General features: G+C 37.6%; 1 protein-coding gene across 4 annotated transcripts in view; it reads right to left on the minus strand.

Moving 5' to 3' along the window:
* Positions 1-1225: 1225 nt before the first annotated feature.
* LOC139697691 (monocarboxylate transporter 5-like) overlaps positions 1226-18196 on the minus strand; it is a 33107-nt gene continuing 16136 nt past the window's right edge. For 2 of the 4 annotated variants that reach the window (XM_071596508.1, XM_071596507.1), the window contains exons 2-7: positions 11112-11238; positions 9501-9644; positions 7646-7971; positions 2368-2995; positions 1642-1833; positions 1226-1493 (exon numbers count right to left, since the gene is read on the minus strand). In XM_071596508.1, the coding sequence (XP_071452609.1) occupies positions 1339-1493; positions 1642-1833; positions 2368-2995; positions 7646-7971; positions 9501-9644; positions 11112-11238 (1572 nt within the window). In that variant the 3' untranslated portion in view covers positions 1226-1338. Of the gene's footprint in view, positions 1494-1641; positions 1834-2367; positions 2996-7645; positions 7977-9500; positions 9645-11111; positions 11239-18196 lie in introns of all 4 variants that reach the window. The other 2 variants (XM_071596510.1, XM_071596509.1) reach the window with 1 other exon arrangement.

An 18196-nucleotide genomic window follows, 5' to 3' on the forward strand; every position in this document is an offset into this window, starting at 1 on the left:
GTAAGGCTATATTATGTGAATACTACAAAAAAATGAGTTTGATTTCGCACGACCGTAGGGTGGTTCTCAGGATGATAAGCAAGATGAGAATTTTCTCAATTCTTAGTTACTATATACAGCTATGGATAAATTATTCAAATAATATGTATCATGGTTAATTCAGTTACATACTATACTTGCTCACGCATACCAGAAGAGCTGTAACGTATACATTCAGCTCATCATTGCAAAACGCTCCTTTATTTACAGAAAAGCTTTGATTTGCTTTTTATTTCGCGTCTATGATATCAGAGATGGTGTAAAGTCACTTCGAACAAAGCAATAGTAAAGCTGCGAATCACTATTCGGCTATCATGTACTAATAACCTAGTTTCGCTCCGAAAGATAGCTATGGCAGCTTGTTAACTTTATGCTATGTCATCAACGTGGTGTTATCAACCTAATACTTGTATGGCTTTCAATCGTCAAGTTAAATACAAAGTTAAGTTAAATTTAATGTATAGCTAATAAATGTGCATGGACCCATAAATTCTATCATTTCTATCCAAGGACATGGAAATTAACTGAGGGATATTTTGAATTCTTTTCATTTTCAACAAAATCGCATGATATTTAAAAGTACATTTTGATGTTATAAACGGTATGAAACGACAGTTGATAACTAACGGCTAACGAGCAGAGTGAGTTTATTTCATATGAAAATCATTTTTACTCTCGGAAAACCCGACCGTTGAATAATCGCTCCATACGGTACCTTTAAACTTCTCAATGGTTCACACTTCATTTTTCGACTGGCATTCAAATAGCTTTAAGGAAAGAAATTATTTCTGCGGATACCATTGACAATATATTTTATAGGGTATCGTGCGTATCAAGTAACTTATTAAGAACTCTCATGTCAGCATTCGCTTCGACTCCGTAAGCGTTATTTGACCTAAGGTCACATTCCAATTCGCTTGAATCAAGACTTTGAAGGTCATAAGAAAATTAACCACGTGGTTTCAATAAGCCGTTGAAAGGACGACGAAAACAAGTGAATGTTTCCACACTCAGTTCGCCGTGCCTGAGTGAAGAAACCAGAAAAATAAGCGGAGAAGCGGCCTCCTTCCCATGAGACGAGCTACGTACGCATTCTTTCTCCTTTTGGATTTTCTATTTGATTTGTAATACGATAATATTCATTATGATAGCATTCCTACAAAAAGTAATAATTTTTATTGTCTAGTTTCATTATTTTACAACTTAAAACACACAAAATAAATATGTTAAGAAGTGTCACAATTATGGCCGTAAAATATTCGTCAGCCACTCCTCATTTCAACCATCAACTAGAACAGGTCACTTCACAATCTTTGGTGATTTGTTCTTGGCTTTTCTCGTGCAACTTCGCTCCACAAAGAATTCCACCGTCCATAAAACGACCATTCCGAAAGTTAAAATGTTAATGCAGTGCAAAGAGGTGGTGTAGCTGTCGCTGTTATCTCGCAGGTAACCTTGAAAATAATTACATTCATCACATTAAATTCGCAGACATTACATAAATTTGTTATTTCATTTCATTTCGTTAATTATGCAAGAAATACCCGAAGATGTAAAATTATTTGTGACCCTTACAGCAGCAGAGAAGTAAAGACTATTTACCAAAAAGAGGCCCGACACAAATGAAGATAACCCCGTTGGCCATCATCTGCAATCCCGACGCTGTGGGAAGTCGGTGAAGAGGGACATAAGACGGCATTACTAACGCCATGTAGACAGTTCTCAGTCCTTTTCCAAATCCAAGCCACAACGTCACAGCAATCAATGTTTTAAAACCGCTTAAGTGGGCCATTCCTAGGGTTTCAGAGAAATGTTGTTATGGAAACAAATATGATCTAAGCTTAAGAAAACAGAAAACTTTTGACCTCGTTTATTCATTCACAAGTATACTACAAATTGCATTTGGGTCTCTCCCTTCAGCGTTTTTGTTTTAAGCCAGGAAGACAAAATGTATTCACTCACGATTTTATTTTTGTGAATATTTAATCCAAAACTGAGGAGGGTCTACGGTTGTTGTTTGCGAAATTAATTTTCGCCATCATTCCATTTCAAACTGGAAATGTAGAGAAGGCAATGCTGAAAACATTCGTTCGCTTGAAAAATCTAACTCATTCCTCAAAATTGATGACTCTGAAACCTACCGAAAGAGTTCAATTCTTAAATACCTAAAAAATGTCCACTCATCTTTCACCAAATGTGGGTGTAACCATATCCTAAAGCCTTTTGTTAGAAAAACTCTAACATGATATTTCATTCTGTCAGGTTTTCTCGGCTAAAATCATTCCAAAATATCTATCTATCTATATATTGGATACATATTGTACCTACCTATTCTTCCTGTAGACAAAATCATGATTCCAACCGAGTACATGAATTTGGCATCCATCTGGAGGCGGTCCGTGATAAAAGGTACTGAAAACCTCGTCACGAGGTCCATCATGGCCATAGTCGACATGAAGAGAGCCACTAAGTCCTTTGAGAAACCGTATTCGGCGTAAATAAAGGGCACCAGTAGGGCAAAGTTGACCTCGGCCACGAAGCCCAACGTCATTCCGACGAAAATGGTCACAAACTTGGGGTCTTTCAATAGCGTCAGATCGAAGAAATCCACGACGGCGCCTATCGCTCTCGTCCACTTTGGGAGCGTGACTTCGGCTTCCTCTCTGGCCCCGGGGACGGATTTCTTCTGATCTTCGGTGGCAATTACTTCGGGCACCACCACCTCGTACTCTTTGTGGCACTCTTCGTCGAGGCGGTCTTTGGTGCATTGGCGATTCCGGGTGCTGGCCAGGGACCATACGCTGGAGTGCCTGCTAATTGGCGCCGCGACGTCAAGGCCCAACGTGGACTGCGTGTTCACTAAGCATTTCCCGTCTTCGTCGGAGGTCTCCACCTGGCCCATCCTCAGAGACGCCTTTCGTTCGTGGACCCTGGCACCGTGTCCACCCTCTGGTACCTGTGAACGAGAACTCTCTCACTTTACGACCACTTCCCATCACCAAAAGTCACGCACCCTCGCCCCGTTTTGGGTGAAGAATTCACGTGGAAGTGGGTGACACTCGCGGGACATGAATTTCTTCCCGGTAAATGAGTGATTATAAAAAAAATTAGCTGATTATATCTCCATGTAAATCGACCTCCTACATTTGCTTGTTAATAACTGGACAATATTTTGCTATTAATTTGCTATCATGGTTAGGAATGTTTAAAAAATAAATATTATGTTTTGCACAAATGCAAAAGTAGTTCATTATAGGCAGTTTAGATTTTTTTATTTAATAATTCCGAAATAGAATATTACAAGTAAAGTAATTACACAATAAAATGTCCTCCATGCCAAAATGATTGACTTATCCCAATGAAATATATCCGATTATTTTTCAGTAGATCTGCTAGGTGATTTGATTGACCGCTTCTTCATAGGACGTCTGTTTCCCTGAGGTAAAATGTTTATATTTGAAACTGCAAGTAGACAGCGTGAGACTTTTCTGCCAATCATTATTTGATTACTGGAAGCAATGCACAAAACATCACTCCGTTAATGCGCTGATCTGCATTGTCAACTCTCGCAAAAAAGACCCCATTGATGTATTTTTATCCCCCATTGATATTACAAGGTGAAAAGTCGACTTAGAAATGAAATGCCACAATCAGAAAGTCACCAGTTTTAAATACCGTTTCCGCAGATCACTAGGAATTGAATTTAGAAAAAGACTAGACGTCTCGTTCCCAAATTCATTCGTCTTCGGGGGTTGCCGTCTCTTGCGTTGCTTCAGGTGACAACAGTTTCTCTCTCTCTATCCCATACGCGACTTGTGGTCAAAGTTCGATGAGCAGAGTACGAAAATGTGTCATCGAAAAAACATTCGAGATGGCGATCCTGGAAGAAGTAAGAATCCATCCGGTTCCGTAGTTGCCAACGCAGCAAATCGCAAGATGATTTTTCCTGACAACAAGAAAAGACTTCCTCGCCACATCATAGCAACATTGCAACACTGTCAAATTTATGTGTGTCATGGGGACATGTACAGTAACTATTTTTGCAACACATTGGTGGTTTTAAATGCATTTTGAATAAGATTTAATCCCAATTTACATCCTCATGAAATGCCAAAAAAATGTTTAAAAGAATTTTCTGACACAAAAAATCAAACTCACTACTTTGAAACTTTTTGGTAATCCATTGCAATTTGTTAGTTGATCGTTTACAGTTCGCAGTAACAAAGCCGCACGACGTGAGTTCGTGTGAATTAGCATTTTTGTCATCAATTGAGGTAAGGAAAAAATTATTCTTTTTTATACTCTGCAAGTAGATAGATAGATAGATAGATAGATAGATAGATAGTGGTCTTTATTTGGGCGAAATTGAGACCAAATGGTCCCTTCTTCCATTTAACCCATCGTCATATACATATTATATTAGCCATTAAACTTATAAATACAGTCATATGTACACATAAATACATATAGACAGACATCAATTCATTAACACAGATTTGCACATCGAAAAGAAAACAGTATATACATATATATAGACACACACATACACATACATACACATACACACACATACATACCTATATTCATACACATACCTACACATATACATACATATCCACACACACATACACATACACACATAAACATACATACATGCATTCATACACATACATAAATACAAACATAAGTACGCACATACACACCCATACATACATACATATACATATACATATATAAATTAAGAATACACCTACATATGCTCAAATTAAATGACAGTGAAGTCAAGGGGAGGAAAGGAAGCACTATATAACTGGTAAGCTGTCAATTATAATTGGTGGCTGGAAAAAATGAAATATATGTATATATATATATATATATATATATATATATATATATATATATATATATATATATATATATATTTATACATATACTTATACGCCATATGTCGAACAAATAGTAATTCAGATGGAAATAGACAGATGGAAAAGGGTTAGGAACACATATTCGTCCTTTGTGTGCGTTCCTATCCGTTTTCCTAATAAATAAATATATATATATATATATTTTTTATATATATATAATATATATATATATTTTATATATATATATATGACTGCTAACTGCTGCGAAGATAGAGGAGTGCGCGGAAAACAAGGGTTCGTGTCCAACGGACCACTTCAGAATCAACAACTCTGTTTTCAAACCTTTACGAGCTTGTAATTCGTAGCTCAACAAATAATTGTATCTTACTTTTAACCACCGAGTAAATGACGTGAATGTAAAGAAGGAAAAAAATAGGTCCGAAAATACTTTCCTGGGGAATACATGAAGTGATTTCTACTGTATTTAAGCTAATACCATCTGTGACTTCCTATTGTACATGGCCATTCAAAAAGTCTTTGATCCATCCTATGATATTTTTATCTAAGACATAGACTTCTACCTTTGCGAGAAAAGATATTTCCCCAAATCTCTCTGACATAAAAGGACGAAACGCTTCTTCATTATCGTTTAAAGTTTCATCTAATCTTTTCCTTTTGAAATCGCTTAACATTTTCCGAAATTCTTTCTTGGCATCCGTTCCAGATATATTATAATCGCAAGTGATATCATTCATTATAGAGATATCGTTCTTCATATTTATCATCTTGGCGTAATATTCGGTCTTTGGCGTCGTAATGATTTTCCGACTTCCGTGTTTTATCATTTATGTGCGAGTAGGTTTCTTGCACTCTTTTATAAATTTATCTTGAACAAACCTGTTGATTACCAGGTGCGTGATGTTAAGGATGTTGTTCCACGTATTCTCAGTGTTTCGATGTTCACTGTCTTTCTTAAATGTTCAAATTAACTCTGCTACACGCCCATTAAAGAAAGACTAAAGAAAATTTTAGTGCTTTTGAAAATAACTGTGAACTAAATGACACCTTTGCCTATCATCTTTCAAATTTGGGCCGCGTCAGTGAAGAACAAGAAGAAAAAGAAATATATATTTTAAAAAATAATTGTTGATCATTGACCGCTGCACATTAATATTTGTATTCCCCAATCTCTCCCGTCCTCGCAGCAGTTACGTAGTAGAGCCCTTCTTTTCCTCTTATTTTCCTCCCTTCTTCATCCTCCTTTCTCCCTCCCCACTTCTTACTCACCTCCTCAAAGAGTACGAGTCTCAAGGAGTCTTACTCTTTTCTTTGCCTAAAATGATAACGGTGATGCTAATGCATTGAATTCCCCGACGTGTGTTTTTGTAACTGCGGGGTAAAAACTTTGTCCAACATTCAATAAATGAAAATGCATTCCATGCTCTTCGTTCTAAAGCCTTTCGGTTACTATCTATATCTCTTGGAGTAAGCATCATCAAGAGTTGGAACTACTGATAGTAAATATTTTTCAGTAGCAAGCTTGAGGAAGCTTCCCGATTTACTCCAGAACCAAAAAAACAAAAGGAGGGGTTCTTTATTGTTAAGAAATATTTCAGAGTACTGAGATGAACAAGGGTTTGTTGAAGAGTAGGATGCTGACTTGTGTTTTGATAGGAAAGATAAGGTAATTGTTTGTTAGTCGTCTCTATCCAAAACCTACCTTAACCGGTAGAATATCTATTTAAAAAACTAAAAAGCAATGTAATCCATTCAATCATGAAATAATGTGTAGTTGTAAGCTAGACTTGCTCTATTTACTTTTATATTCTAATTTTGTGTCTGTAGCATTTCAGAGGTTCCGAAATCTTCTCCAGTTATTTCACAGCATAAAATTATTATCATCCCATCAACATATTAGCAAATATTTAAGTGCATGATTTCTGGGTTAATCGGAGAGTTAACAGTTCAATAGTTCTTCGCACTGCAATAAACTGAGTCGTACTTACTCAGCGGTTCAATGGGAATACTCGCCAGTGCCATATCTGTAGAAACATAATCGTTTCCTAACCAATTCCCGATTTTTATTAACTTCCACCTTGAATATAAAGTATGCATAAAAGGTTTCGGTGGTAATTTTTTCTTGATGTGTGCGTGAAGTGCTGAATCCAGTACGTCGGTTAAGTGTGCGCATGATCAAAAATCGTATTGCATTGATTAGTGGACAGTGCCAAAATTATCACTGAAAATTTGGTGATGCGCATCTGCACTAAACTCGTCCCGAAGGCCTTGACGGACGATCAAAAGCAGAGATGAGTGTTTGCTTGTGAAGACCTTAAGCAACGGAATCACGACGTCTCCCCAACCCCCTTACAGTCCAGACCAACCCTCAGCAGACTTTCCTATTTCCAAAAGTGAAATCATCACTCAAAGGACGCCGTGGGACCCTAAGTGCCGTTGAAGAAGCTTGCATGCGTACCCTTAGAGACCTTTCGCAATCCGCCGACCAGCGATCCTGTGAGTCGTGGAAAAGCCGATGGCAAAAGCGTGGCGATGCTCAAGGCATGTACTTTAACATATTTTGAGGCATTTTCGAAACATTTCCAGATACTTTATACTCAAATCATGTATCTCATACTATAAGGTCTTGGCGTCCCTTAAAAAAACTAATCCATTGGGTCCGCAATGTAGGAAGAAAAAAATGTAAAATTAAATTATAAACATGTATATGCGAATGGAATTACCTCCAGGAACCTCTGCTCCTCCTCGCTTGCCTCAGGCTGTTTGGCGACACCCCCCTGATTGGCAGCCCTGGGGACCCACTTGCCGTGCCAGTGTGCCGGCTGCAGGAGGAGGGCCATGGGGATGGTGTGGAGGACGAGGCCGGCGAGGATCAGCACTGTACCGTGGACGTCCGTGTAGCCCAGGAGGAATGTGATGAGCTGCGGCATGAGGACGGGAGAGAGGCCGGTGGCCGTCCACGAGAGCCCCGTCGCGATGCCCCGGCGTTTCTTGAAGTACGTGTTGAGGGCGAGGGCGTTGGATGGCCACACGATCCCCGCGCCGACGCCTGTTCTCGTCCGAGAGGGAATGGGTATATGAAATATTAATTAAACTAATAATATTGAACAGTAAACAATAAGAAGCCTCGTAATAGGAATTTAAATTTCATTTAAAATATGCATGATTTTACTGTTATTATTAATATTTGTTTAATCTCTCTTTCCCTGTATATTTTTGTATTTTCACTGAGCGATGAGGGATTCAATAGTAAAAACTGAACTTAGAAACCACTCTGAATTTTACTATTTTGAAAGCACTACCTCCGTACACTAGATAGGGCGTTCTAGACTGTATTCAATATAAATGTTTATCCGTTCAGCTCCATTGGAAGGTAGATAACCTCTGCCACGTAGGTTTCCCGTCAGGTCTTTCCCCACACCTACCGATCGAGTGAAGAAATGAAAGTTCTTGCAAGGGATAAAGCAAAAAGTGAGCTTTCAAGGCATTGGAGAGTTATTGAGTTAAGTGGTATGCAAATTAGGGAAAAATGGGTACCAAAGATTTTTCTTTAAATTCACCTTTTAAACTTAACAAAAATCATTCCGCAGAAATACGTAATCCATCTCTAACTACATATGTGCTTATATTAGTGTACACGAAACGAGCTTCATATAGCCTTTATTAAGAACGAAGCGATGACCGAAAACTCGTTACGTCTCAGCATCACGCGGCGCCTCCATTTGCCGAAATCTCGACTGTTTACACGTCATTTATATCTATCCGATTCCTTGTCATGTCGTCACAAGTGCTGCACTCGTGGTAAGAAATAAGTCGTAGGGAAATCACGCTACATTGGGTGCTAGCACTCCAGCTACCTTCAGCGACTTGTGCCCACACCCAATATCAGTTGAAAGAGAAGTATCGTTAATGGGCATAAATGTTGCACAGTAGCGTTGGAAGTTGATTATTTAGTGAATTTTCCAAGCTTAACATAAATGGTATTGAAATTGAAGGAAGGGCAAATAGTTTCACCACATTTTTCTTCCGGGAAGTGAATCTAGGTGAATTAAGACACAGTACTAAGCGGATTAATATGGTCGTCGGCCAAAATTTAAAAAAGCTATCGTCATAATTACTTTGGAGAAAAGACTAACAGTTTATAGCCTAAATATTTATAAAATAAATACACACTACCTTTACCTTTGGTTAACTAATTATGCTGTATACTTTTCATACCATTTACACGTATACAGGTCAGGTATACAAAGCAAGGGAGGACTATCTTATAAAATGGACTAAATCGGACCGAAAACATCCATTCGCAATGGTTTTAATGTTTTATATACCAACCTTTCTCGCTGGTGCATCTATTTTAAAAGCAAGAAACGAGTATTTCCTTAAATAGACTCCAATATTGGGGTCTCCATTATCCAAGTATATACAGACCGTTTTATGAGACTAAGAAGAAATTAATTTCTGCGATCTCATCCATTGATAATGATTTCGAATTATATTTCAGGATCAACATGCAATCTCTATAAGGGTCCAAATGGATAGTTTTGACAGGACGTTTTCGAGAACTCTCATGCGACTCACCTCCTAGGATGCTGAAGAAAATTGTGAAGTTCGTGAGGCTCGAGATCTGCGACGTTACCATGTAGGAAAGAGAGCAAAGGGATCCCCCAAAAAGAGCCATTTTTCTGTACCCATATCTCCTCAGCAAAGCACCCGTCAGTAGCCCTACCAGGGGAAGAGAAAAAAATTAAGAATTAATACGATATAACATTTTTGTGAACTATATTATATAATTAGTCATGCAACGTGCCCATTTGAGTTGATGAATAATGTTACGTCATGAAAAACGTCTATCGGGATTAAAAAAAGGGGAATTCCGCGCACATTATCAAAGATACGCCATGAAATGTAATTATTGAAATATGAAAGATCCAAAAGAGATAGAAAGAATATTTCGAGGATTTGTGTATAAAAATAAATTAGGCCAGCAAGCTTAGCCATAGAAAAATAATATGGCGTAAATGGGATAGTTTGGGTTCAGACGTACTAAATTGTGAATAAGAAAGGTATTCCAAATATATACTATATATCTTCATGTTAGCCTGCAAGCCACCGCTAGGGTGCGTGGTAGTGAAATTTTACACTCCTGACATGGAGCATCAAAAATTAAGGTAATTGAAATCAAATAAGACTGTAGGTATTGATAAAATTCCCGCGGAACAAGATAAATACTTAGAAAAACACGGATGGGAAGGTTTATGGAAATGGATTATTTTTTAGGAATAATTCGTAGGATTTATGAGGGGGGAATTTATCCGTAAGATTTCGTTAGGTCAGTGTCAGTTTCCATCTCAAAAAACAACTGAGCAGCCGTATTTCAGGACTCTAGAAAAAACTTTCATTTCTCTCGTAGATAATGCGGTACTTAGGATTATCTATAAGAGAATCGAAACAAGAGTTTGATAACTTAGGATATGGTCAGTTTGGGTTCAGAAAGTAGAGAGGCACGCGTGGAGGAGTTACGAGGCCATTTATAGAGAGGAGCGTTGAGTATTATCGGGATGCATTTTAATAAGGTGTTCAATAGAGTGAATTGTGTAGAATTGATGAATGTATTGCAGAAAATAGGAGTAGACGTTAGGACGAGGAGTGTTACAACGGTTGCCATTATCTCCGGTGACTTTTCAATATGTATGTGGAGCAAATAGTAAGCGTGTGTTTGTGCAGCATCGACACTTTCCCATTGAAGCAAAATGATATGCGTAAATTGGAGGCTTTTTAAATGTGTGTTTGGAGAAAGATGAGAAAGGTGAATTGGATGGAAAGGAAAACAAACGAGGAAGGCATAGGCGTAGCCGGGGGAGAGAAGGATTTTTTTGAGATAAATCCAAAGGAGGCAGGAAGGATGGTTGAAGAGCGTTTTGATTGGCGATGGTATGTTGAAGCCTGAGATAGAGGGGAGGAAGATAGAGGCGTGTCGTACGGAGGGAAGTGAAGAAGGAAGCTTGCGGAAAATAGGATGGGTTTATTGGGGGATAGGATGTCAGGTTATGTTAGGAAAGGTAATAAAATGTATCGTTGTTCACTATGTATCCATCCAACACCTACCTAAAACAGTGAACTACCAATAATATTTATAAACTGATATCATATTGATGCAAACAAGATAATTCAGCATGTGCCAATTCTTACCAATACAGCTGGACACGGAAAACTCGAGATTTCTCATGAACGAGTACTCGGCCTGAGAGATGCCCCATTCTTCATATTTCTCTTTGTATATCAGGCCAAAGTTCTGGCCAAGAGGAAGGATGAAGAACTGGATGGAAAGTAGAAAACAACATTATTAATCAGCTGTTAACTGATTTCCAAAATGTCAGTTCATTTTTCAATGGATTGGCTGAGGTTCGAGAATAGTTTTCTGCCTCGGTTTTTTTGTTAGCGCTCAAGTCGCCTGAAACTTGCAGCACCCAGTATCATGATAGTTAAGATCTCATGAAAATTTGAAATAATTACGCAAAATTAGTCTGTGAGAATTGTTATTACCTTGGGTGTGTGATTTTTCTTTCGTGATTGTAGCCAAACACATAAGAGTAAATTACAGGTTTCGATTTAGATGCTACTGGTGATAAGAGGATAATGACTTAACCTACCAGTTAATTTAATTGAATACAGAATCAAAAAGGTTCCATGCGAGTTAGCCACATAAAATTGTAGTTGGAAATAACAATCTTACATAGAGTAATACAATATAGTGTAGAATCGGTAGTGCATTATACCCTGGACGATTTTCTCTGACAATCGTTTTAAATTACCATGTTTTTAAAGGAATAAGAGATGGCCAGTCAGCTGTCTTAATCAATTATGCAAGCTTAATTATAATATATATAGAAATAGCTGTCTAGCTCATTATGTTCTTCCATCTCTCATTCTTCCAGACGACTGGGGTATATATTAATGCAAAAAATAGTGTAGTTTGTAGAATATAGCTATATTGTATTGATATGTATTCACATTCTGTTATATTTTTAAATAGCCACGTATAATGAAAATAGGATTTACGAATTCGTGACATTTCCACATTTGGATTGAGAAACAGATAGAAAAATTCGGTGTCGAGGTATTGGGATATTTTTGCCAAATATCAACCGGAGAGAGAACATTGGAAAAAAAATATTAATGGATTTAAAAAAAACGGCGAGTTTGAATGGACAAAACCTTTCGGAAGCAAGTAAAAGTAATGATTTTTAGAGAGGATAACGTTGTTATTTCAGTAAAAGAATACTAGCACCGAGAATGTATTTATAAATTGCATTGAGGTGCAGGAGTTTTAGTGCTTAGAAAGGACTGGGAAGGTATTCCCGTTTTCTGTTCACCGAGTATTCTTTACTATTAGCGAGTGGCGGGTGTATTTTTTCTGTTACTTTACAATCAAAACAACAGATATATTCAATGTAAATAATGTTAAAAGCATAATTTTACGTCGGCAGTTCTACATTAAACCATTTAATAATTTTTTTTGAATTCATATAATTGGATAACATCTCTTCTCTCATTTCGGATCGATTTTGTAAAATTCCTCTAGAAGGGAAAGTGCTCACGACTATGGGTTAAAACTGAAATAGTTTAGCACATACGAGACTACCTTATTATCTCCCAAGTTACCTGGCTTCTGCATTAAGCGAATACATGCCTTAGGGTGCGTGCAGTTCAAGCTGTTAATGACAGGAGAGGAGGCCAGGGTGGAGCATGAAAGAGAAGTTGTAAAAGGCTAATTGCAATTAAGTGATTGAGGATCATTACGACTGGGGCTTAATTGTTTAAATTCACCACCATGGTATTGACCGCATGGCATTAATGTATCACCAATATTATCTTATGTGTGGAAATTATATGCGATTATCATGAATTTGAAAATCATAATAGCTCTCATAATTTGCTTAATGACAATGCGATAATTTTAAGAAGATTAGGTATTGATGACTTTCCAAGTTAATTTATATTTATAATCACCATACGAGTCTTCGTTCAATCACATTAGTGATCATATAATACAAAAACCCCCATTCAAGAATAGAGGGCTGCCAATTAGTTTTCTACCGTGATGAAATATAATGAACTTAAGAAAAAAGGACAATCCAATGTTAGACTAGAATAGATTTTTTTAACACGTTTTAATTTTCTGCAAAAAGGGAATACAAAAAGTACTCACAAATTTGGCACATAGGCAATTTCCCAAGGAACGGTTTGACACTGTAATTTTTAATAACTAATATGCTTTAAGAACATTGTATTAATATTACAATCTGCTTATATAACTGTTAAATAAAATATTAGCTCTTGAATTTCATCTCATTTTCATTATCTTCATTATATATTATATTTCAGTTAATTCCTGTCCATAACTGGGTCGCATTGAAGGTGAATTTCGGATGTATCTTAAGATAGCCGATAAAACACAGTTATCTATCCGAAGACCGGTTTGATAGGTGGCTTACCATATACTTGTGTCAAAGGTGTGTGAAACTCACACATCAGGGTAGGGTGGGGGGGCTAGGCCCTTTTCCTGTGCTGCCTATGGTTTTCCAGGAAGATCTAGTGCCCGAAAAATCACGTCTTGTGTAAAGCTGAGGGTCCCCAAAAGTGTCCCCAGGAATCGAATCTGAGCCTTCCGGCAAGTAGCCTAGCACTTTACCTACTAGAATAACACGTCCCACGAGATAAACTATACTGATTTTCAATGTACATGCCTTCCCTACTGTAGACTCCTTCCCGTTGACGGGTCGCCCTATTGCCAGCAAACGAATAAAATCTAACAGCATTTTGGGAGTATTTTTAAGTCGAATGATTTAATAATTCCCAGCACTGACCATTTCTTCTCCTCTTCCCGATTACACCACTTGGGAATTCAGGAGTTCGATTGACGACGGAATGCACTAATAAGTCCTTCTATTTAGCTGTAGCGATATATAATGTAATCTCCAATTGTAGTGTTGATCAAAAGTGTATGAAACATCTATTATTGATCGCAGCCCACCAACATATCACCAGAAATGGCGGCGGAAAATATGCTATATCTTAAAATTTCCAGGATTCAGGGATTGTACGATTAACTCATTCGGATTCTCGTATTTCATTTTAATTCAAGAATCATTGAATAGAATAATTCAATAATGCTGCAAAATGAAAACCCTTGGAGTCTACTTATAAAATAATGGTTTAACAATTGATGACCTTTTAAAATATATTTTAAAGAATGAATACCTGTTAACTCAATATAATTTATTTGCCTAGAGAAGACGATAGGGAGCATACCTGTCACCTTGGCGACGGTTGGAAAAGTTATAATGTTTGTAAATATCGCAGAACCATCTCCGCGTACGAACAGTATCTATTTCTTAACAGATTTTTTCAGTTAACGTGACTCTTCGGAGGGATTCTCAGTTTTCCTAACGGTTGAGTCTTTATTGGGAAAGAATGGATTCGGTGAATGAGTGAGAAGGAGATCATAGTAAACCATAGCAAAGTTTGGGTGGTTCAATATCGCGCTCCCCGTGAATCTAAAATATTCAGCCGGTATCATGGACGTTATGAGAGAGAGAGAGAGAGATATCCCAGAATCTATATGCTTTCTCGAAAGGAGGAACGGAATTTCCATGTTATTTTAATGAGATAAACATAAGTAAATGCATTTTTTAAAGTTTTTATGTACCTTAGCAAAAGTTTAAAATAATTGGAAAATTTGAATCTAGCATTCTATTTCAAAAACTGATAATATATTAATCAAGTTAAATAACCCTATTCCTCTCTTGAGTCTAAAACACCACACAAATAAATTTTTAACAAGACAAAATTGAGAAAACTGGGATCGTGAAACAGAAGGAAATACCAATTTAGGACAGCACATTAAACATATATATATATATATATATATATATATATATATATATATATATATATATATATATATATATATATAGTACAATACACAGTAACACACAATATAGAAACACAAAAAAAGAACACTCACACGTTATTTCTTGATATTTCGACGGAAACAATCCGTCTTCCTCTGAAGATATAGAAGTAATGGTAGAAGTAATATATATATATATATATGTGTGTGTGTGTGTGTGTGTTTGTGAGTGTGTGTGTGCATGCATATGGACTACAACCTTGTCGCTGTGGAAGGACTTGTACGTTCCGATGACACCTAGAGCTCCCTCGAAAGGTGGACAAAAGGTAGTCCACGCAGCGTCTGTTCCTCAGAGAGGCGGCTGCAAAAGCGTCTGACCCCTGTGGGGTGGCCATTCAGTGATTGTGTCACGTGAAAGATAATATTATTAATAAAACATGCCACCAAGCAATCATGAGGGGTAAAAATCGTTAAGAAATACGATAACTTAGAGGATGAAATCGCGTGTATTCCTGCAGCAAAACATTTTAGTGATGGGGGATTGGAATACGACGGTAGGCAAAGGAAGAGACGGTGATGAGGTGCGGGACTACAGTTTAGGTAAAAGGAATGACCGCGGGGAGAAACCAATTGAATCCTACCAGAAAAAAGGTTTAGTCATCACCAACACTTTGCTTAGACGTCAGTAAAGCGGTAGGTATGCATGTAAAATGCCAAGGGATTCCGAAAGGTATCAGTTCGAATATATTTATGGTTGGGACAAATTAAGTGACCCATTCGCAGAGTTTCCTGGGAAAGATATGAACTCTGATCGTAAGTTAGTTGTAATGAAGTGTAATGCCCGATTCAAAAAGATAAGGCGGGGGCGTCAGCTTGGGAAATGGAATCTAGAAGCAATAACTGGATTGTCAAAAATGGAATATCAGCAGGCTGTATAAAAATTCATGACTGAGGGATGGAAGCCGAGTAATATCGAGAACAATAATGGGAGTATATCAAAAAAGGGATATCGAAAGACGCAAAAGAATATATAGGAACTTTCAATAGGAAAAGGGCAAGGAAACTATGGATTACGGATGAAATGATTAGAAATATAGATAGAAGAAAATGGAAGAATGTAAATACAGATTCAGGTAGAAGGAAGTATGACGAGTAATATAATAGTTTAAGAAGAAAAACTATGAGTGTGAAAGTAGCGAGGTGGAAGACGCAGTGCGAGGATATGGACATTTTAAAGAGAAAAGATGAAATTAGTTCGCCATACAAAAAGGTTAAAGCACTCTCTGAAGGCAAGAAGGGAATATCTGTGTGAACAGTTAGATGCAAGTCGGATAAGATACTAGTTGAAATAGAAAATATCCAATAGAGATGGAAGATATGCAAAAAAGAACTGAATGGTAAAAAACTTAGGCCAGCAAGCTTTGACCTAGAAAAATAAGTTAAAATTGATAGAAAGTAAAATTAAATAGAAAAATAAATATAGAATTTGCGTTAATAGTTAGAGGCAATTAGGGAAAAATATTGGGAATGATTCAAAAGAGGTGGAAGGAATAAAAAGAAGAACAATACGGCAAAGAACTTAGGCCAGCAAGAAAAAGGTAAAGGCTATATCAAGTAAGGACTACAGAACCAAAAGTTTGATTTCCCACGCAGCTTAAGTTGTTCTCAGGATATTCAACAAAAGAATAGAGAGTAGGGTAATTGATTAATTAGGGGATGATCAGTTTGGGCTTAGGAAGGGAAGAGGCACGCGCGATTAACATTGCATTAACGTAATCACTAATCGAGAGAAAGATAGAATACATTCAGGACGTATTTGCCTGTTTCGTAGATTTCAAAAAGGCGTTTGATAGATTGAATTTGGGTTACTAATGAGTATATTGCAGAAAATAGGAATAGATTGGTGGGACAGGAGGTTAATCATCAACCTGTACATGTCTCTGACTGCTGAGGTGCGAGTGGGGAACGGAGAATCCGAATGGGCAATGTTAGGAAGAGGAGTAAGGCAAGGTTTTCCACGACCAACTGTGCTGTTCAACGTATATAGATGTACGGAGGAAATGCTTATAGAGGCATGAGAAAAGCTAAAGATAGGAATGGAAGTCGATTGGGAATTCATAAAGTTAGATTGGCTGATGGTCAAGCTTTAGTTTGTTAGCCTGCCAAGGGATTACAAGCATTGCAGAGTGAATTGAACATTCAGCGCGTATTAGTAATTATTAATAATTCAGTTTGTAATAATATATATATATATATAATTATTTTTTATTATATTATATATTATTATAAACTATTTATATATATATATATATATGCACACACACATTCATTCACATAGATATTGATATGAGGAATAGGGATAGGAACACATAAAAGACTGGTAGAAGAATGATGGGGAATGCGGAATCGAGCAGATCACAAGCGCAAAAGTCTCCTTGATCTAGCTTCATGGAGTATTGTATCTTGACTCATATGCATATATATATATATATATATATATATATATATATATATATAATTGGCTGACACAACATAACACAAATAGAAAAGAATAGACACATATAAAAGAACACTTACACGGTAAATTGTTCGAGCTTTCGGCCCTCTCAGGGGCCTTCTTCAAGAGAGACTGAAAATATGCTATGGAACAGGAGAGGGGAAAGAGTTATGGGCGTGGAGGGGAGGTGTGGAGGGGAGGTGTGGAGGGAATGCTGGGAGGGAAATTAAATATGGCGGTTAAGGGTGGGAATTTTAAAGGAACGGAAGGATAGTATGTAGGCGGATTCACGAGTTCTCACCTCTATGTTGGTAGCTGAATCAGGTAGGGATTCTAGGATGCTGAGGGAAAAACACTGGTCGAATGAAAGGTTGTGGGAATTGGCGTGTGAAGGGATAGGAAGAGAAGAGAGTGAGGCAGAATTACAGGAGTATCGGTGATTATTCATTCGGATGGATAAGGGGGTAATGCATTCACCTATGTAGAAGGAAGTGCAATGCTTGCATGATAAAAGATAAATAATATTTTTTGAGAGGCAATTAGCGTGGGAACGAGGTGGGGGGGCTATGAGGGGATGTAGGGAGAGGGGAGTAGGCATAATAAGAGGACAGGTTTTACATCGGGGGCGGTTGCAAGTTGGGGAAATATTGGGAAATTTGTCACGGGGGGGCGCCAAAGGGTTGGTGGATCTCAGAAGGTTTTTGAGATTGGCGGGTCGTCTGTATGCGATAGATGGGCATTGGGGTAGTAAGGATGAGGTCGCGTCATTGTCATGTAGAATTGGGAACAGTTCTTTAAGGAGGGTTTTCAGTCTGTGTGATCCGGGGTAATAGGTGGTGCAAAGGTTGAGTCCTGCGTCAGATG

The sequence above is a fragment of the Hetaerina americana genome, unplaced genomic scaffold (genome assembly GCF_022747635.1).
Source record: "Hetaerina americana unplaced genomic scaffold, ioHetAmer1.1.p SCAF_8, whole genome shotgun sequence".
NCBI classification, from domain to species: Eukaryota; Metazoa; Arthropoda; class Insecta; order Odonata; family Calopterygidae; genus Hetaerina; species Hetaerina americana.